Genomic DNA, 20,675 nt, shown 5'->3' on the forward strand with positions numbered 1-20,675 from the left:
CCCCCACCCTCAAGAGCTGGGCAGGACAGCTCCGAAGCCACCCCCAACAGGTTCTTGGTCTCCACCTTCACCTGCTCCAGGCACCCACCTACAGAGACTCCAGTCCAGAAAAGGATATATTTTTATTCAAGTAACTGCAAGTAGGAAACCAGAGGGAGGGGCCCAGGCTGGGACAAATAATGGCTACCTCCTCCCGGCAGAACGGGGAGAAGGTGGCCCTACACTCTCCGCTGTCAACACAGGCCCCCGCTCACTCAGCTGCAGCATCCTAGGGGCAGAGCCCCCACTTCCCTGGGACTGGGGCAGGTGATTCCCAGCCTGCTTTGCCCCTGGCTCCTTCCCAAGAGCATCTTGGAGGGGAGTGTGGGCAGCACAGGAGGCAGTGAGGATGAACATTTGGCGCTGGTAGCAGCAGCAATGACAGATGTCTAAGAATGAAACATGGAACAAAAAAACAACACAACTGTCCAGAGGTAGTTTGTGAACAGAGGAAAGATGGAACCAGAACCTTGGGGGGTGGGGAGGAGCGGGGGGTGGGAGCGGGCAAGGCTAGCTCCTTGTTAGTGCCCCATGTGAGGGGGAGGAAACTGGAGGCCTAGAGTGGAAGCAGATGGGGCCAGGGGCTCACACCCTCCTGCCTTCCCTCCTGTGCCCCAGGGGGGCGCTGTTCAACCTAGTGCAGGGCTAGGCAACTCGTGGAAGGAAGGAAAGTGGGCGTGAGCCGCACCTGGTGAGACACAGGTTTGTTGGGTCATCTTGGGGCCGAACAACCCTATCCATGGCCACAGGTGCTGCTGCCAGGACAGTGGAGCGGGCATGTCAGAGTGAGATGGGGCTCAGGCCCCTTTAAGGCCAGGGGAACCCTCCCAGGCCCCCTAATGGGAAGCCAGAGGTAAGAGTGGGGAAGGGACCCCCTAAACCAGGAGCCCAGTCAGCAATGCCCCCACCACCCAGGGAGCAGGGACACAGCAGGCATGGGGTGCGGCTAAGTGGGACATCAGCTTTGTCAGGAGGCCGGGGGGATGCACATGGGGGTGAGGGGTGCTGGGGACCGAGACCAAAGGAAAACTGCTCCCCACTCGGGCCACCAGGGCCCGGCTGGTGTGCTGTGTAGTGTGGCGGTGCAGGTGGGCGCGGGTGGGTGGTGGTGGCCGGGGGAGGGGGCAGGGGCAGTGGGAGCGGAGCTGTCCAGTCCCAGAAGGAAACGGCTCCTCAGTGAGGAAGCAGGTGGCCGGGTCACTGCTCCTCCTCGGAGGACTCCTGCGAGATGCCCTCTTCTTCCTCCTTCTCCTGTGAGGTGGACAGGCAGGGCCATCAGCACGGGTGCCAGGCCTGGCCCTTCTCCTTCTCCACCCCCAGTTGTGGGGGAGGGAACTCAGGCCTGCTGCCCCCACCCCCTCCCTGGCTCTCCAGAAGGGGAATGAGTCAGGGTTGAGTGTGTGGGTGACTCAGCAACCTCCACAGCCCAGTTTCATTCATAAAAAAGGAAGAATTTAAAAGGAGGGAAAAAAACCACACATGCTGCTCTCTCAGAGCCATCCTCCCTTGCCCGGGGGCCCACGGTGGGGGACTGGGCAGAACCCAGAAGAGCAGCACTGAAGCTGAAGGAAGTGAGGAGTGACTGGCTCGGGGAGGGAGGCAGCAGCCAGGGAGAGGAAACGGGTAGGGGTGGTGGAGGGTGCAGGGGAACCAGGTGGTCTTGGCGCACGGGGCAGTGGCCGCAGCCGCAGGCTGACCCCAGGCCAGGGTGGGGAGGAAGGGGAAGTGTGTGGCGCAGGGGCTCACTCACGGGGCGGGAATGTCGGGACACCACGGGCTGCGGCCCCCGTGCCAGGCACAAACTCCAAAACAACTTGTTTCCTGTTACTCACTCCTGGGGCCCAGCCAGCACCCCCCCGCCCCCCGGCCCCCCAGCCCTGGTGGTAGTGGCTCAGCTCGAGGAATGAATGCCTCAGGGAGTTCAGGGAGCAGACTGGGGATAGGGAAGGGCTGGGAACAGGAAGGCTGGGAGGCTAACTCAGGGGAGCCCCCTAGAGGCAGTCTCCTGATTAGGCAAACCTACTTCCACCACCAGCTATCTGGGGGCCCAGAAATGAAAGGTGCCTCCAGGTGGGATCACACCTCAGCTCCCTCCCAGCACTGACCCCTCCCAGCGCTGAGCTCTTTGCTGCTGCTTCCTCCCTCCCCAGGATCAGGGCAAAGGCACACCTCACTCCTTCCCCCTGTGAAGGCCTTTCCTCATTTCTATAATGGGGGGCAGTTTAGAGGACCTCCAAGATCCCCCCCTAGAAGCAGAGACAGCCTCCACTAGTGCAGGGCAAGGGTCTGTTCTGTACCTGGGACCCTGCACTTCTCATGGACACATAGCCCTTTAAACGAGGTGCCAGGAGCTGGGCCTGGGCCAAGTGTGGCAGCCACCACCCCTGGCCCAGCAGGTCGGGGAGAGCCGTTTTTCCATGGTGGGTGCACAAGATCAGGTAGGCCTCACCCACTTCTCAGCACCCCACCCAGGGGGCAAAGCCCGTACCCCCTTCACCTACCAGTTTTTTGGGTCTGCCCCTTGGTTTCCTCCCTGGAGTCGTGGTGGTTTTCTAGATGGCAGAGAAAAAACCCACTAAGTCAAAAACGTCCCCGACAGTGCTCACCCAGTAACGGTGGGAAGCAGAGGACAGAGCTGCCCTCCTCTGCTCAGGGAAGCCCAGGAATCTCACCCCAACCACAGGCCACCCCAGCTGGTCCAGCTGGTGATGACTGGCCGCCACATTGCCCCCCTCAATATACACACACGCCCCCCACTCCCTCCTCCTCCCATGACTCAGAGGATATGAGTCGTGTCTTAGAAAAAATAAAATAAAAAACAAAACAACTTCTCTGAAAGCTTGATGCCACTGGGAAGCTGGCCTTCCCTGCCCCTCACCCCCAGATCCAGGGGACCCCAGGGTAGAAGTGACATTTCAGCCCAGGGGCTGGTGGCGCTGCCCCTTCACTGTGCCCAACTCTCCTTTCTCCAGGCCAGGAATGCTGTCGGACTTCTGACTTGATTTCCCCATTGTCCCGGGCAGGCCCAAGGCAGAGTGAGACCTCAGTCATCACCCTGCTTTCCCCATTAGCACAGACCCACTGCCCACCACCATAGCCCAGGCAGAGGGGCAGACTCGGGATGAGCCAGCCCTCCCCCACGCCTCCCTCTTCGTGCACTAGGAGGCCACACCGCCCCCCAAGCCTCACCCGGGTCTTGGCAGCGCCCTTGTTTTTGCTCCCCTTTGGTCTGCCCCGAGGTCTCTTAGGTGTTGGCACTTCGCTGGGCTCCTTCTGCAAAGACAGAGGCAGTTAGACACAGATGCCACCTGTCCCACCCCTTTCAGATGACGGAGGGCTCTGCCCCACCCCAACCGGATTTAAGTCTGCGAGCCATCACCTCGGCCAAGAACCCATAATGGCGGGACAAGTGGTTGGGATTCAGCTGTTTGACCACCTTTTGCAAAGGCCCTTGCTTCCCTGTGACAAGACCCTGGGAAAGGTGTCCTGGGGGCCGACAGACAGGCAGCTCTGCCCCTGTCCCAGCTCTGCCACCGACTAATCCCCAAGATCTCGGGGAAGACCCTTAATGCCCGAGCCCCGCTTTCCTCCTTTGTAAAGGGTTACCATCAAAATTAAATGAAGGATGTCTCGCCCTGAGCCAGGCACTGCCCGCCCTCTCAGGTACTGCATGCCGGCGCTTCTGGGAGGCAGAAGAGCAGAAAGGATGTCTCCCTTGGAGGGAGCCCCCAGGCTCTACTGTAAACTGGCCCCCTCCAGGGTGCCTCCCAGGGAGAAGAAACCCCAGAGATCCCTGCCATTGTTGCCGCTAAAATTTTAATAAGCCCGAGATGGAATAAAAAGCTGCTGCATAATGCATAGAAGCCAGGCAGCAGAGGCAAGCAGCTACGGTTCCCCGTGGGTGGCTTCTAACCATGGTCCAGTAACCCAACACCCCTTTCTGACCCCCGACCCCACCCCAATAACAGGCGGTGGGGAGGCCCAGGGAAGCAGACTACAAGGGTGAGTCCCCTGCACACTAGGCTCTGAAGAGGCAGCTGAATGCCACCACCCAGACTCCTCCTGGCTCATGGCTCATGGCACATGGCACATGGCTCCCAGTCAAGATATACCACTCTCTCCACCTCACTGCCAGGAAGCTGGGGCCTGTGTGTGAAGGACTGACCCCGGTCTCCTCTCCTCTTCCCCAGGAAGGGGAAGCCTGGACCTGGACCTCACCCGCTGGCCATGCCTCCCGGGGTGCCCCACAGGGCAAGGCTGGCCTTCTAACCCAGGAGGAGGACAGGCCCGGGTTCACTCTACCAACCAACCCCCACCATTTCCAACTTCTTGGGCTTCCATCTCCTTGTACAGAGCCAGGCTGAAGCCTCGCCAGGTCGCTGGCAGTGCGGCCCTGCCCCGGTTACTGGCTGAGATGAGGAAGTGCAGAAACTGTCAGGAAGGACCCAAAACTCTCTCAGCAGCAAATCAACAGCAAGACGTGAGGTGGATCTCATGCTTAAAAACCCTAGGCTCCTCTTCCTTCATGTTGGCGGAGTTCACCGTTACTGTTCTATAAACGCAGGGGTCTAGAGCAGGTGGCCCCCACAGTGCAGACGCACCTGCGTGAGCAGAGGGACACTGAGGCTTGGTCCCCACGTCTGCTGGGGTCTCAGGAGGGTCGGACAGCAGACGGGAGTGATTCTGCACCGCCCGTTCCTGCTTTCGCCTGCCAAGATGCCTGGGACCTCCCGCGCCCAAAGGGTTAACCGAGGCCAAGATTTGGACACCCACTTGACTCCCTACCAGTGCGGTCCCAGGACTCACCGGAGGCTGCTTTCTCGGCCTGCCCCGCCCTCGCTTCTCAGTGCCGTCCTTCTCCTGCTTGGAGGCCAAGGGCTGGCTGGACTTCGAACTCGACTCGCTCATCTTCCCTCCTCTACGGGGCAGGGGAGGAGCGATGGCTGAGGTGCTGAAGGCAGGGAAAGTGGTTTTAAACAAAAGTTTCAGCCGCCTCCTACGCCCTCAGCCCGCCCACCCCCCAAGTGGACTGCAGCAAAGCTGCCCGCTCCCCGCTCCCCGCTCCCCGGGCGCCCAGGATGCCCGCCCTGCTGCCGCCACAGGGAGGAGCTAGGCCAGGGGAGGGCAAACTTTTTGACTCGAGGGCCACCATGGGTTCTTAAACTGGACGGGAACAGAAGCATGGATGGAGTGTTTGTGTGAACTAACATAAATTCAAAGTAAACATCTTTACATAAAAGGGTACGGTCTTTTTTTTTTTTTTTTTTAGTTTTATTCACTTCCAATGTCTGGCCCTCGGGCCGTAGTTTGCCCACGGCTGAGCTAGGCCCTCTGCCCTAATCACTCCTTATCTCCTGTTCAGAAGGGCTCTTTGTTGTCTTGCCACCTCCACAGGGCCAGGGCACAGGCAGCCCAGACCTGGCTGAGGGGGAGGCTGTCCTGGGCAAAGGTGTAGATGAAGTGGGGGGCGGTCTTCACGCCACAGGGGGCTGGAGGGGGGACTCTCTAGCCAGCTTCTGACCTTTCACCGAGCCTGCTCGCAGAGAAAATGCCGGGCACCTGAGCTTCAATCCCCCGCACACCTCGCTGACAATATTGTCAAGCTCCAGGTTCAAGACCTAAGGCTACCAGGGCTGACCTTGACACTCCACACCCACAAGGCCAGGGCTGGTGCCTGGGCCCCAGCAAGGTCCCTCTCTGCTCTCTCCCAGGATAAAAGCCTGGGGTTCAAAGATGGGACACAATTTGGGAACTGGGAAGGTTGAACTGCAGTGGGCAAGGCTGGGTCTCCTCTCTCCCTCACCCCCATCCTGCCAACCTGGAATCACCCCCATCCTGCCAACCTGCAATCAGAGATCTTTCCCTTTGATACCTGCTTCCAGGAGGGGCTTCTCCAGCTGGGAGGACTCTTCTAGCTGGCCCTCTGGAGCCCTGGCAGGACTGACCCTAAAAAGCTTCTTGGCCCTTTTTTAGCATGTTCCCTCTCAGAAGCCTCACTATTTGAGTCTGCCCCAAACCTCCCCCGGCAAGGACACCTGCACCCTGTTGCTGGGAGCCCCTTCGAGAGACAAAAAAAGGGCAGTGAGGCCCTGGCCAGGTAGCTCAGCTGGTTAGTGTTGTGCTGATACACCAAGGTGGTGGGTTCCCTCCCCGGGTCAGGGCACATACAAGAACCAACCAATGAATGCACAGAATAAGTGGCACAACTAATGGATCTTTCTCTCAAATCAATAATTAAAACACGCAATCCTCCCAGTCATTATCCCCGAGTCACAGACAAGAGACTTGAATTAGGAAACCCAGGCTCCCCACCTCCGTGGGGACCGATTCCTGGTAAGGGGTGGGCTGGGCCCACAGGACTGGCTTCTGAAAGCCCCTCGGCCTGTGAAATGGGGTAAAGGTAAGACATCTGCCTCACCCACCTCTCCAGACCCCGGCAAAGGTCAAACCAGATAAGTTTTAAAATGCCTAGACAATGGGAAGTCTTCATTCAAAATGAGAACATTTGAAAATGACTTTTCTCCTCTTCAGACAATTTCCAGTGAGAAGAGAAAACATTTTGCCAATTTGTGACTTTGGGGGGGCCCCGTCCTCAAAGCTTCGGGGTGCTCCAGACGGCAGGCCTTTTCCAGGATTTCTTCTATTTTACAATATTTTAGACTTGGAGACCCTTTAAACAAGGTGGTTGGGGCTTTAGCCAGCTCCCTCATCAGTGGCTTGGCCTGCTCTGTAATTACAGGCAGTGATTAAAATCTCCTATTACACCACAGGCCCCCTTTCAAACGAAACATCAAAATTAATCAGCTAAATGAGCACTGGCCTCACATGAGGTCTGCCCGAGGCCCCTCAGAGAGGGGGTTCTACCCTCATCCCAGAGAGCCTGGGCCCGCCTGCTGGAATCCTGGTGGGTGTCCCTGGAAGCTCTAGTTTCATCTGGTGCTTCTTCCTACCTCTTGCTGCTGGGGAGCCCTGAGTCCACACTCACCCACCCCAAATCCAGGCCTCTGTGAGTTGAATAAAGGCCCGAGGCCCTCTCTGGTGGGACCAACAAATGCTGCGTCTTCCACCTGTTTCTGAACATCAGAGGCCTGTCGTGGAAAAGCCACTTTTAGGGCCCAATCTTAATCCTTCCATGTCTAAGACCTTTTGGTCCTCAGGTTTGCGCCCTTCACACACTGTGCCCGTAATGTGTGCTCCACAAATGCTTAGAGAACTTGCAGGAATGACCTTAGGAAATCATCTCGGGGCTGCCTTGTTTTACAGAAAGAGTCGTCCAGAGAGGCTGATAAGTTGCCTGGAGTCACACAGCAAGTTGACGGACAGGATGGAGTAGGTTCCCGGCGACCGCCGAGCCCGCCACTTTCCTTACCCGCCGGGGCGGCCTGGTGAAGTCCCTGTGGCCCCCTGCTCCACACTCGGTCCCGGGGTGACTCTGCAAGTGTTGCGCTTGGCCGTTGCAGGTCCACCGGCGGGACCAGGGGCCAGAATGCGCGGGGGGAGGGGCGCTCGAGCAGGCGCGGGAAACCGGTGCACCCCGACCGCATGCACCGCCACGCGGGTGCACCCGGCCCCACTTCCTGCCAGAGGGGGCACCCAAGCCCGCCTTGGGGCAGGAACCTGGCGCGCGCTGGCGCGGGGTAGAGGAAGAAAGCCACTCTCCTCTGTGCCCTCCCCGCAAAATAAAGCCCCAGGAAAATAAATGGAAGCGGGGAGTCACAGGGACTAGTTCCAACAGAGCCCAGCAAAGCAGAGAAACCAGTTTGTGGGGGTGGAGGGCAGGCCCGGCCCTGGGGGCTGAAGAGGCGCGCGGGCCGGGCCAGAGGTGGGGTCGGGGTGAAACACCAAGCCCAGGCCCGCGATCCGGCCTCATTGGCGAGAAGGGGCGCCAGGTAAAGGCCGAGCGGGAGTAGGACCGGATTGCGGGATTCCTGCCCATCCCCCTCACTTCTAGAACTTCCCCAGGCTGCGGGGGCCGGCCGGCTCCCCACTCTCCCGCTGCGCCGCAGCCTGTTCCTCTCTCCGCCCCCCCAGCCGCCCACTCGGGGCCCGGGCCCGGGCTCGGGCGGGAGCGGCGGGCGCGAGGTGCATCGGGATCCGCCGGGTGCACAACTCGCGCTCGCCGCAGCCGCGCGCCCCCTCCCCCACCGCGCGCCTTTCCCGGGTCCCCGCCCCCCGCAGGGCGCCCGCGCCGCGGGGGCAGGAGTGCGGGCGCCCTCCCCACGCCTGCGGGCCCCGCCGCCCGCCCCCGCGCCGCGCGGCCCTCCTCCGCCCGCGGCTCGCGCAGTCCCGGCCTGGGAATAAAGCTGGAGGCGCGCGCTGCAGCCCCCGGCGGCTCGCAGGAGGGGCGGCGGGGGCGCGGGCGCCCCCCTCCGTCACGGGCCCCGGGGACGACTCACCGCGAGCTCGGCCGCCGGCCTGTGGTGCGCGCTCCGGCTGCGAGGAGCGACGGTGCTGGGCGCTGAGGACCGGCCTGGCTCCGCCGCCGCCGCCGCTAGTAGCAAATGCGGATCTGAAACCGGGAGAGAGCAGAGGTTCTCAGAGACCGCCGCCGCCGCGTGCTCGCCGCCCAGGCCCCCGCGGGGTATTTAGGTGTAACATCCAGGCGGGGGGACAAAAATATCCCCCCTCCCCCGAAGGATGGCGAGGGGCAGGAAGCTAGGCACGGCCCGTGCGCGGCCTCAATAAATAATTTCATTAAATGATAGATATTTAAAAAAAACAGAAGCCACCGGAGGGGCCGCGAACTCACGCCTTCTTGGAGCCGCGCCAGCGCCAGAAATAGCCCGGGCTCGGAGTCCCAATTAGAGGAGCGCAGCCCCGGCTCAGGGGAGCTTAAAAAGAGCGACCCAGGGGCAGGGGGGACGGGCCCGCCCGCGCCAGCCGTGTCACCGAGGGGGCGGGGCCATGCAAATGAGCCCGGGGATTTAAAAGGGCGGCCGCCCGCCAGCCGCCCCGCGGGTGGGTGCCGACTTCGGGGAGGGGCGCGCAGTTCCCCGCGCCGGCGCCGGGGGCGGGCTGAGAAGGCGAGGTGCCGGCCCACTCCCCACCGTGTCGGATGGGGAACCTGGGGGAGTGCACAGAGGGGTCGTCTAGGAGCTGTTCCCGGGGTGGGGGGAGGGTGTCCCACTCCCGGGAACGGGGGCTGTTGTCCCGGGCGGAATCACCTCTAGGGTTCTTCGGGGCATCGGGGCCTGGCGCCCGCGGGGCGCGAGGACATGAGACGGTGGTGCCTGCGGGGTCCGCGGGGGCGGGGGGTGGAGAGAAACGCGCCGCCGGGAGAGTTCGCGGCCTACCCGCCGCCCCCTTCGCCCAGCTCCGCGGCCGGGAGACGTCCCCGGGGCGGACAGGTGTCCGCGTGCACATTTCAGTGCCAACCCGCGTGTGGCCACCTGGTGAAATACCGCTGTTGTGAAATTCAGGCGTGAAACGTGTGAAACCCAGAGTTCTAATTTATTAGCGGCCGCAAGTGAACCTTAATCAAGGTGCATCCTTCAAGCACAACAAGCGGCGGGCTCGGTGCAGGTAAACCCGAGGAGACGCCCGCAGACGTGCTCTCCCGCGGGGCTCGGCCGCGTCCGCGTGACTTTCCGTGAAGTTCGGGACGCGTGAGCCAGCCGCCGCCTGGAAGCGCTTCGAGGGCAGGGACGGAGCCCACGCACACCGTCCCCGCCACGCCGGGCGCCCTGGCGCCGGCTCAACAAAGACTTGTTGCACGACCGACAAGGAAGCCCAAGCGGGAAGATGGCGGGGAGGGCAGTGGGAGGAGAAAGGGCGCAGCTCGTGGCGCTCCCTGCAGGCCGGGCCGGGCCTCGGGGAGCGCACCTCCCCGCCCCGGTCCCCGAGGCGGCCGTCCACACCTCCCGTGATGCAGGGAATTGCAATGCGGCCCAATGACACACGGCGGTGACTCATGTTTTTCTTCCTCCCCGGTCAGCCGAGGCCCCGGCCCAGCCCCCTCCTCACGGGGCCGCGGGCGGCGGAGGGGGCTCCAGGAACACCCTGAGCCGAGTGGAGGCGGGGGCCGGCCTCCCGGTTTCAGGAATGTTTCAGGAATGTTTCCGGTGGGGGTGGGGCGCCCAGGCGGGATGGGCCCAGCCCCCACCCGGGCAGCACGTGCTCGGCCGGGTGGGGGCGGGGCGCCGGGCGGGAAGGCGCTGGGGGCCCACCGAACCGGTTTAAAGGAGAGGGCGCGGGGCCGGGGCCGGGGCCGGTCCGAGCTGGGAATGGGCGGGGAGGCCTCCGGCCCGCGCGCCCGCTCCCCGCCCCGCGCCCAGGTGGGACGCACCCCTGTGCAGTCCCCAGGCTGCCCTGGAGGGGAGAGGAAGTCACGGAAGTGCGGCCCGAGGGGAGAGAGGGCGGAGGGGATGGCTGGGGAGAGGCGGGGGAGGGGTGGCTGCCCCTTTGTCTGGAGCCCTGGTGGGGGTGGGGCGGGTGCAAGGCGCGCGCTCCATCTTTGTGCCCTGCGCCCAGCGCGCGTAGTAGGCCGCTGGTGGGGGTGGCCGAATGAATGGCCGGGAGTCGTGAGCTCCAGGACCTTCGCGGCCTTGAGTGGGAGAAGGAGCCCTCAACCCTAAGGTGCAGGCCCCCGCCAGCGACCCGGGGCCCCGGGCTTCCAGGCCGGGCTGGGGCTGGTGGCCAGGGCGGCCTTGTGTGGCCTGGTCAGTCGGTGGGGAAAGCGGGACTTGGTCTCCAGCGGGCTGTGGGCAAACTTGGCCAACTTTTTGGCCCACTTTTCACCAGCCGACTTGCTCTTCTTTTTCCCTACGCTTTTTTCCCCTCGTCCTGATTTCCTCGCCGACTTGTTTTTACCTTGTATTATGTGTATTTTTGTAAGCCACCTCAACCCCTCTCTGGAAGGAAGCAGATATAAATAAATTTCTAGGCAAATATAGTAGTTTATTCTGCTCCAGGATTATCCACACCCTTGAAATCCAAATAACTCTACCACTGACCCCCACCGCCATGCTTTCTGGATTGCAAATGCCCCCAAATTACTTTCTCTCCTCTTTCAATAAGTATTTACTAAGCAGAAGGATGAGTGGTAGGGATTTTAAAAATAAGAGAGTCCTTAACCCCAGCGAATTTCATGGCTAGAGGAATCAGAACCAGGGACACCCCAGAGTAACAATCCCCTAGAGGCCAGGAGGCAGAAAGCCTGGGTGCAGTATTTACTGAGGGCCTACTGTGTACAAGAACCGGCCCATGCCCTTGGGGTACAATGGGTGAGCAAGGTAAAGTTCTCTATGCTCTTAAAACTTAGACTGGGGGGTCAGGTGCTGAAAGAGAGACTCAGTGGGTGCTACAGGAGGAGAGGGGGGAGCCGGGGACAGTCAAGGAATCCTCCTGGAAGAGGTGGGCTTGAGCAGGCCTGATGGGATTTGGTTAGGTGGGGGCCATGGGGAGCAGGCAGGGAGAGGAAGCTGTTCTCGGCCAGGGCCATCCGCCTGGCTGGTCAAGGCCTGAGGGGCCCAGGGAAATTGGTCATATCAGGACCAGTCTTTGCACAGGAAACATTTTCTTACGTCAGAGTTGAATTACACAGCTTTCATAAGCACAGCCCAGTGAGCTCAGTGAGCCCCACAGACATATTCAGAAAGCGGGGAGTTCAGCTCAGCTTTATTTTCCAGGACAGCTGGGCTGTTGAAATCCTTCCTGATGTATGTTAGTTCTTTCCCTGCCCTGTTAAGGAGTAGCAGGAGCCTGACAATCTCCCAGTTGTGGCTTGAAATGCGGAGGTTGTGGTAGGTTAGGGTGTCCCTTAGCATTCCCTGGGGATTCATGTCTGACATCTCTCCAGTTATATATTTATTTATCAGCTTATCTCTGGCTTTTGCATCAGCGGCAGCTCTTGGAAGAATAGAGGTTAATAGAGGTCCCAAAAGGCATGGGAGTAAGGTGTGACCATACTCTGAATCGGCCTAACCTGTAAGGAAGTGGGGTGAAGAGGCGTAGAAATGGTCTAACCTATTGTCCAAACCAGGATACTTTTTAAAGCAAACCTTTTACTGATGAAAATGTACAGAGAGAAAATGCACAAATCCTGTGTTCAGCTCAACACATGTTCATAAAGTGAACCCAGCACCCAGATCAAGCAGCTTTTATGTGCGTTGTGTGGATGGGATCATACGTTACATACTCTCCTGTGTTCGTTTCTTTTGTTCAACATTATGTTGTGATTCACCCATGTTATTGCACGTGGCAGCGGGACGTTCATTCTCTTTGGTGCCCAGTGTAAGCGTCCCACATTGTTATATCCACTCTGTTGAAGGACATTTGGATAGTTTCTGGTTTGAGACTGTTGCAAATAGTGCAGCCACAAATGTTCTGGAATATGTCTTGGTGACTAGATATACACATTTCTGTTGGGTACACACCTAGGAGAGGAATTCCTGGATCATCTATACTAATAAAAGGGTAATATGCTAATTAGACCAGATAGACTGGACATCCTTCCGGACAAAGCCACAATGGTGGGGGCCAAGGCAAAGGCGGTTAGGGGCTATCAGGCCAGCAGGGGAGAGCAGTTAGGAGCCAGTGGTCCCGGACTGGAGAGGGTGCAGGCCGAGCTGAGGGAACCCCTTCCCGTTCCCCTGCACAATTTTGTGCACTGGGCCTCTAGTAGGATATGTATGCCCAACTATTACAGACAAGCAGGACACTTAAGGGAGCCCAACTGGTGTGGCTCAGTTGTTGAGCGTCAACTTATGAACCAGTTCGATTCCTGGTCAGGGCACATCCCAGTAGGGGGTGTGCAGGAGGCAGCCGATCAATGATTCTCTCTCATCATTTATGTTTCTATCTCTCCCTCTCCCTCTCCCTTCCTCTCTGAAATCAATAAAAACAACAGCAATAAAAAGAGTAAAAGGGGTTAGTACAGTTATGACAGACAATGAGCATGAACCTGAACTGGCCCATTACAACTGGGATTGACCCAGGAACGTATCAACCAAGATTGACCCAAGCAAGCCAGATATAGAGTCACCCTGGCTTACAGTGCTGACCACTCTCCTGGAGAGTCACCCAGCTACTAGCACAGCTAGTCATCTGGCAGGATCAGGCCACTAGGCCCTGCTGACCACAGGCTCTGCTGCCAGGAAACCTGGCAGGCCTAGAGTGGGAGGAGGGCCTCTTCTGCTTCCAACTTTCGAGGGAAAAATTCTCCAATAAATAGGACGGCCCGGGAGACAGGAGCCTCCCTGCCGCCTGCCCTGAGCCAGCTACCCACCTTGCATGACCCAGGACACATCAGTTTTATCAACCTTCTGCAGAGCTGGAACCCAGGAAAGCCCAGCTCCTCTTCAACCTCAGAAAAGAAAACAGAGGTAAAGGGAGAGTTGATGAGCACCCACTAAATGCAGACCCTCAGTGCCCCGACCAGCTCAGCCATGCTATTGCCCCCATTTTACTCCCTGAGCCTCCGGGAGGTTGGCTTGGGATTCTGCCTCTTTCCCCTCCACTGCTTCTCCTGGGCTGGGCGAGCTTGTTGCCTTCTCCCAGCCGGGCGGATGGGTCCCTCCAGGCACTGCGATAGGCACTTGAATTAGGTCCTCAAGGGACTTACTTTGGATGGGGCAGGGAGACAAGTGCATAGCAATTTCACCAGTGTGGAACCTGCTATGATGGGGGTCTGGGGAGCATAGGGCAGGGGCGAGGGCTGTGGGTGGAGCATGTAGGGGTGGGGGTGGGGGGTCGCAGGGCAACTGGCTTATTGATGGGCTTAAGGCTGTAACAACCATGTTGGGGTGGCATTCAGCACCACTCCCCATCCTCCTTTGAAGCTGCGGGATTGGCTGTGAATTAGGTCCCCCTAAAGAGTGAAATCTGCCCTAGCTGGTTTGGTTCAGTGGATAGAGCGTCAACCTGCGGACTGAAGGGTCCCGAGTTCGATTCTGATCATGCAATGCCCAGGTTGCGGTCTCAATCCCCAGTGTGGGGGGTGCAGGAGGCAGCCGATCAATGATTCTCTCTCCCCATTGATGTTTCTATCTCTCTTTCCCTCTGTCTCTGAAATCAATAAAAAAAAAATTTTTTTTTTAAAAAAGGAGCAAAATTTGTTGGTCACTAGCTTTGTAAAGGTTAAGAGGCAGGAATGGCCCTGGCCTGTGTGGGTCAGTGGTTAGAGCGTTGGCTAGAGCACTGAAGGGTCACAGGTTCATTTGGGTTGCAAGTTCGATCCCCATCCCAGGAACCGGTGGGGGCCCATGTGGGAGGCAAACAGTCGATGTGTCTCTCTCACTTAGATATTTCTCTCTCTCCCTTCCTCTCTCTAAAATCAATAGAAACATGCCCTTGGATGAGGATAAAAAGGAAATTGCACATCTCCCCCTGCAAGCCTCAACCACTTTACCATGCTTTTTTTCTGCCCTATAACACTTATCAATTCTAATATACTGCATAATTAACTTTTCTACTGAACTATTATCAATAAAAGCAATATCTGCTCTGGCCGGTGTGACTCAGTTGGTTGAGCATTGTCCCAGAAGTTGCAACCGGTTCTCTTCCTGGTCAGGGCACATGACTGGGTTGTGGGCTTGATCCCTGGTGGGGCACAAGCAGGAGGCAGCTGATCGATGTGCTTTCACATCGATGTTTCTCTCCCTCTCTCTCTAAAAATCAACAAACTATTTTTAATATATATATATATTTTTAAATATATTTTATTGATTTTTTACAGAGAGGAAGGGAGAGAGATAGAGAGTTAGAAACATCGATGAGAGAGAAACATCGATCAGCTGCCTCCTGCACATCCCCCACTGGGGAAGTGCCCGCAACCCAGGTACATGCCCCTGACCAGAATCGAACCTGGGACCTTTCAGTCCGCAGGCCGACGCTCTATCCGCTGAGCCAAACTGGCTTTGGCTTTAATATATATTTTTATTGATTTCAGAGAGGAAAGGAGAGGGAGAGAGAGAAATATCAATGATGAGAGAGAATCATTAATTGGCTACCTCCTGCACGCCCCCTACTGGGTATCGAGCCCGCAGCCCCAGGCATGTGCCCTTGACTAGAATCGAACTGGGATCCTTCAGTCCGCAGACCAACACTCTATCCACTGAGCCAAACGGGTCAGGGCCAATAAGCTTTTTTTTTTTTTTTTTTTTTTTAAGTGATATGGTCTTGGCAAATTTGGCTCAGTGGATAGAGTGTTGGCCCTTGGACTGAAGGGTCCCGGGTTCGATTCCGGTCAAGGGCACCTACCTAGGTTGCAGGCTCCATCCTTGGCCCGGTTGGGGCATGTGTAGGAGGCAACCATTCCATGTGTCTCTCTCACATAGAAGTTTCTGTCTCTCCCCCTCCCTTCCACTCTCTCTAAAAATCAATGGAAAAATATCCTCTGATGAGGATTAACAATAAATAAATAAAATTTTAAAAGTTTTACTTTAAGCAATAATAATAATAATAATAAAGTGGTATATACTGTGTTTGCTATCTGGTTCTACTCACTGAAAAGTCAGCTTCATCAGGGCCAGGTTATGCTGTGTTCACTGGGGTATCCCTAGGGCCTACCACAGTGTTTGAGCTAAAAAAAAATGTTTTTGAATAAAGAATGATTAGGCCCTGGCTGGGTATCTCAGTTGGTAGGAGCATCGTCCCAACTGAGGTGGTGGACTCGATTCCGTCAGGGAACATACCCAGAGTTGGATCCCTTGTTGGAGCAAGTACAGGAGGCAACTGATTGATGTTTCTCTCTCACATGGATCTCTCTTTTTTTAAAAAAAAAAAAATATGTTTTCATTGATTTCATAGAGAGGGAAAGAGAGAAACATCAATGATGAGAGAGAATCATTGATCTGTTGCCTCCTGGGGATCCAGCTCCCAACATGACTGGGAATGGAACCTTGACCTCCTGGTACCGTCAGCGCTCAACCACTGGCCAGGCCGGGCTTCTCTCTCTCTCTGTTTCTCTAAAATAAAAACAAAAATGATAATTAGCCAAAGTGATTTCTGTTGTCAGCAAAGTCCTCACCACAGGGAGTTGTGCTGGAGATCTGAACTTCAAGGGAGAGAAAGAAAGGGCCAAGAGCCTAGCAGGTCATCATAGGAGTGACAGAGTGGCCAGCCTCAGTGCGACAGGAATTGCACCTGACAGAGACACCTGTGTTTGCATCACTAGGTTAAAAACCGAGGGGCCATCATCGTCACGTGATCCCTGCAGACTCATTTCTAATGGATATTATCTTTAGATTTAAAAATATGGCCGAAACCAGTTTGGCTCAGTGGATAGAGCGTCGGCCTGCGGACTGAAAGGTCCCAGGTTCGATTCCGGTCAAGGGCATGTACCTGGGTTGCGGGCACATCCCCAGTGGGGAGTGTGCAGGAGGCAGCTGGTTGATGTTTCTCTCTCATCAATGTTTCTAACTCTCTATCTCTCTCCTTTCCTCTCTGTAAAAAGTCAATAAAATATATTAAAAAAAATAAAATAAAATAAAAATAAAAATATGAATTGGTTGATTTTACAGAGGAAAGGGGAGAGAGAGAGAGCGCGCGCGCTCAGGCACACATAGATTTGTTGTCCCACTCACTGATGCATTCACTGGTTGGTTCTTGCATGTGCCCTGACCAGGGATCAAGCCCACAAACTTGGAGTATCGGGGCGATTCTCTAACTGAGCTGTTGCCAGGGCAGATGTTACCTCTACATTTTATAATTGGCCACCGATGGTGGGTAACTGTTTCCCTCTGGGCCTCAGGGTTCGCATCAGGAGCTGGCATCCACTTGGCAGCCATCTTGGCCTTTGGCTGAGGCGACTGGCTGGCTGGGTTGCTTGTTGGTGACTGGGCAGCGGTGGCAGCTCATCAGAGTGCACTCTAGGCGAGGGTGAGAGTTACGCTTTGCGTGGAACGAAAGTTCCCCTTTGGTCTAAGGAACCATCTAGCAATGTCTAGTGCAACGGGCTCTGCAGATAAAATGCCCCCAAACGCGTGGCCTCCTCCCACTCAGGGATGGCGGAAAACACGTGCCCTTTAAAGCTGGGTAGCCTATGGAGGCCCATCCACGTGAGCAGGTGAAGGAAGTGTTAGGGGCCAGACTGGGCCTGTGACCCTGTCTCTCCAGGCCACTCGCCCGGGGCAGGATGTCCATGTCAGCTCATGTCAGCTCGCTAACCAGCTGTGGGACTTGGGGACAAGGCCTGTGGCTTTGGCCACCTGCTCCCACCCATGGCGCACGGTTTGGGAACAGGCCCCAGGGCTTCAGAATTCTCACATGGTCTCTGACTTCTGTTCCTTGCCTGCTTTTCAAGTGGGAAGGTCCTGGGCTGGGGAAGGGGCGCTGACCCCTGGCGCCTTCTACGTGACTGTCTCCATCACTAGCGGTGCAGGCTCCCTCCTGCCCCAGGTCAACAGTGGCAGAGTCCTGGCTGGCTCCTCTGCCCCGGTGGGGGGCCGCTGCCCCTCTGGGAGATGTGTCCTGAGTCGCCCAGTGCTCCGGCCCCTCTAGACCTCCCTGCACTTCTCTTAGGCCGGGGAGCTCCGTCCTGGGACCCGGCAGCAGGGGTGCTGCCCGCCTGCTCCCAGTCCACGCGGGACAGCGGGCGCGCCCCCAGGCCCCAGGCCGGGCCGGGCAGGAGGCGGAGGTGGGAAGGAGGCCGGCGGAGGTCGGAGGGCCGGGGCGGCCGGGCGGAGGTGGGCCGCTGCGGGGAGGGGCCGACGCCACGCCGGGATCGGTGGGAACCCTCCAGGGCTTTGTTCTCTAGACGCCACACCCGCCAGCCCCGCACCAGGGCCTAAGGGGGCCTCGGTGCTCAGCACAAGTTTCGTGAATGGAGGGATGAATGAGGGCGATAGGGGCTGGGGGAGGGGCGCAGAGAGTCGGCGGTGGGGGAGGGGAGGGAGGCGGTGGGGGAGGGGAGGTGGCCACTGGCGGGAGAGCGCGGGAGGAAGGAGGCGGGCGGAGCTGGGCGAGCCTGCTGGTCTGGAATCTGGCGAGGAGGCCATGGCGGGGGGAGGGGCCCGCCGGCCTTCCTCCCACCACCCCGGCCGGAACCTCGTGGCTCCTGCTCACCGCCGCCCGGCCTGCCCCCCACCCCATCAATCCTTGGGGGTCGTGTGTCCTCCAAGGCCCAGTCCTCACTGCGAAGTGAGTGGCGGCATCTTTGTTTCCTTCCTTACTTTCTAGGAGCTCACGCGCCGGGGATCGGTGGCCTCTGGGTCTGGAATACCCGAGCGGCCCAGGGACTGAGCGGGGTCGGAGGGCAAACCCAGGCTGGAACCCGCCCCGCCCATCCCCGCCGCAACGCTGGGCTCTGGGAGGCCGGGAGAGTCTGGGTTTCTGGGGGTGGTGGGGCGAGTGGGTGAGCTGAGAAACCCAGGGAGAGAAACCGTGGCAGCTGCCAGGGAAGCGCGCGGCTCCATGTGGGCAGTGCCAGGGAGGAGCTGCTGACAGTCAGGTTTCTGGGTCACCATCTAGGGAGCCCTGCCAGTTCCCAGGCTTTGGGGGTGGGGTGGGTTGAGGGGTGAGGGCAGGTCTGCATCCCAAATCCAGACCCTGCTGCCTCCTTTGTCTGGGCCTGCTTCCCCCTCCACCCTCGATGGGCCTCGATGGAGCCCCACTGAGGGCCTGATTGCTGTTGCTGCACTTCCCTTGGGCTCTGGGCCTGCTGGCCTGCCCGCCCCGGGAGTGGGGTGTATAAAGGGGAGGCAGAGCCCCTCCTACGCCATCCCTTGGCTTGGGGCTCCCTCTCCTCCACCCCTGCTCCTTGGGCTCTGTCCCCAGTACCTACAAACTCCTTTTTCTGACAGTTTTGCCCTCGGTGGGAGGGGTCTTTGGGGTCAGGATGACTTTCATGGCAGAAATCCTTTACCTAGTTTCCAAAAAGAGAATTCACCTTCTCAGCACTGTGAGGCTCATACCTGGTGCCCCCCACATCGAAACTGTGCTGCCCACCTTGTCAGTGGCTTGGGCCCCTAGAAGTCTACAATACTTTTCTCCCAAGAGCTCAGTGTCCATTACACAATCACTGAAACAAGTCCAAAGAGGTTAAGTATTTACCTCTTTGGAGGGTCTGGGGGTGGGTGGGGGGCTAGGCTGCCATTGGTGGCCATTAAGTGTTAGGGGTGGAGGGGATGTGACTCAGACTGGGAGGCTGTGCCCTGGCCACTGTGTGCATTTCCCAATCCACACAGGAGGAATCATGTCCCCATTTCATAGATGAGAGCATTGGGGCTCTGCAAAGTCAGGTGACTTGCCAAGGCCCATGGCAGAGCCCGGGTTTAGAATAGCTGTGGGTCTCACTTCTCTGAATTCTGTCCCACCCCACCTGGCTCTCCCTACCCAGCTCTTCCCACCCAGCTCTCCCACCCTTACCCTGCTCTACTTGTTTCTGTTCCGTAACCTTATCTGACATCTAGACTGTGCTGCCCATTGGGGTGACCACTAGGCACAGGTGGCACCTGAGCGCTTGGAATGTGGCAAGTCTGGGCTGAGATGCGCGGGAAGCATGAAATCCTCACTGGATTTCCAAGGCTTGTCACACACACACAAAATATGAAAATACTAATTTTTTGGTACATTGATTACATGTTGACATGATAATATTTGGTATATTGGATTAAATGAAATATATTATTAAAGTTAATTTTCTGTTTCTTCTTACCATTTTAATATGGTTCCAAGAGCCCTAGCTGGTTTGGCTCAGTGGATAGAGTATCATCCTGGGGACAAAAGGGTTTCGGGTTCAATTCTGATCAAGGGCACATGCCCAGGTTGCGGGCTCGATCCCTGGTGGGGGGCATGCAGAAGGCAGCCGATCAGTGATTCTCTCTCATCGATGTTTCTCTCTCCTTTTCCCTTCCTCTCTGAAATCAATAAAAAATATGGCTCCAAGAAAACCTAACATTAGGTATGTGACTTTCATCCTATTTCTGTTGGACGGTGCTGGCTTAAATCCTTTGCTTATTTACTATTTATTGTTTATTGTAACTCCCACCCCCACTGCATGGCTGTGCTTGGAGGGCAGCAGTTGACATATTTTGTCACGGACCTTTTCGTTCGCCGCCACACTCAGGTTTCCAGAGCCTGCGCTGGTTTTATTAAAGGTGTTCAGGAAGCATTTGTTTCATTGAATCCAGCGATCTGATTGCAGGCGAGCCTAGGAGGCCAGGAGGGCGCCAGGAGGGATCTGTGGGAACCCATGTCCCGTCTCTGCCACCGCACAGGGCTCCACAGGTGACATAGTCGACCCCAAGGAGCCCTTCCTGACGCCCTCCCCACCCTGGATGGGCGGATGGGCCTGGGGTCTGGAGCAGGTGAGCGATGCCGGCTGGGGCACCGCCAGGCTTGGGAAGGTGGGAAAGAGACTGCCCGTGGAGGTGGAGGCGGAGGTGGAGGTGGAGGTGCGGGACGGACCGCAGAGCCGCGGGGACCGGGAGCTGTTTGAATGGCTCCAGCCCCGCCCGAGTCCCTGCGCACCCACCTCCGCCGCCGCGCACCTGGCAGCGGGCGTGAGGGCCCCGGCCCCGTGGGCGGGGGTGCGTCTTGTCCGCGGGTCGGTGTGGGGTGTGTCCGGCCCGGGCTCACACAAGGTCATTGTGTCAAAGGAGCCTCGGAACACTTTCTCTTTCTCCGAGATTCGATTGCGGCTTCGAAAGCCCCTTCCGGAGGGACTTCCCTCCGCGCCTGACTCACGCTGCCTCATG

At 57.9% G+C, this 20,675-nt stretch overlaps 1 protein-coding gene across 1 annotated transcript; it reads right to left on the minus strand.

Annotated features, from left to right (window-relative positions):
* Positions 1-103: 103 nt before the first annotated feature.
* Positions 104-8,948, minus strand: HMGA1 (high mobility group AT-hook 1). The gene is made up of 6 exons (XM_036316320.1): positions 8,789-8,948; positions 8,436-8,548; positions 4,846-4,990; positions 3,229-3,312; positions 2,541-2,591; positions 104-1,290 (listed from the first exon to the last, which is right to left on the minus strand). The coding sequence occupies exons 3-6, from the start codon at positions 4,945-4,947 to the stop codon at positions 1,237-1,239; spliced, it is 291 nt and encodes a 96-aa protein (XP_036172213.1). The 5' UTR covers positions 4,948-4,990; positions 8,436-8,548; positions 8,789-8,948; the 3' UTR covers positions 104-1,236.
* Between the last annotated feature and the right edge of the window lie 11,727 nt (positions 8,949-20,675).

Source organism: Myotis myotis, unplaced genomic scaffold (assembly GCF_014108235.1).
Source record: "Myotis myotis isolate mMyoMyo1 unplaced genomic scaffold, mMyoMyo1.p scaffold_m19_p_7, whole genome shotgun sequence".
Lineage (NCBI taxonomy): Eukaryota > Metazoa > Chordata > Mammalia > Chiroptera > Vespertilionidae > Myotis > Myotis myotis.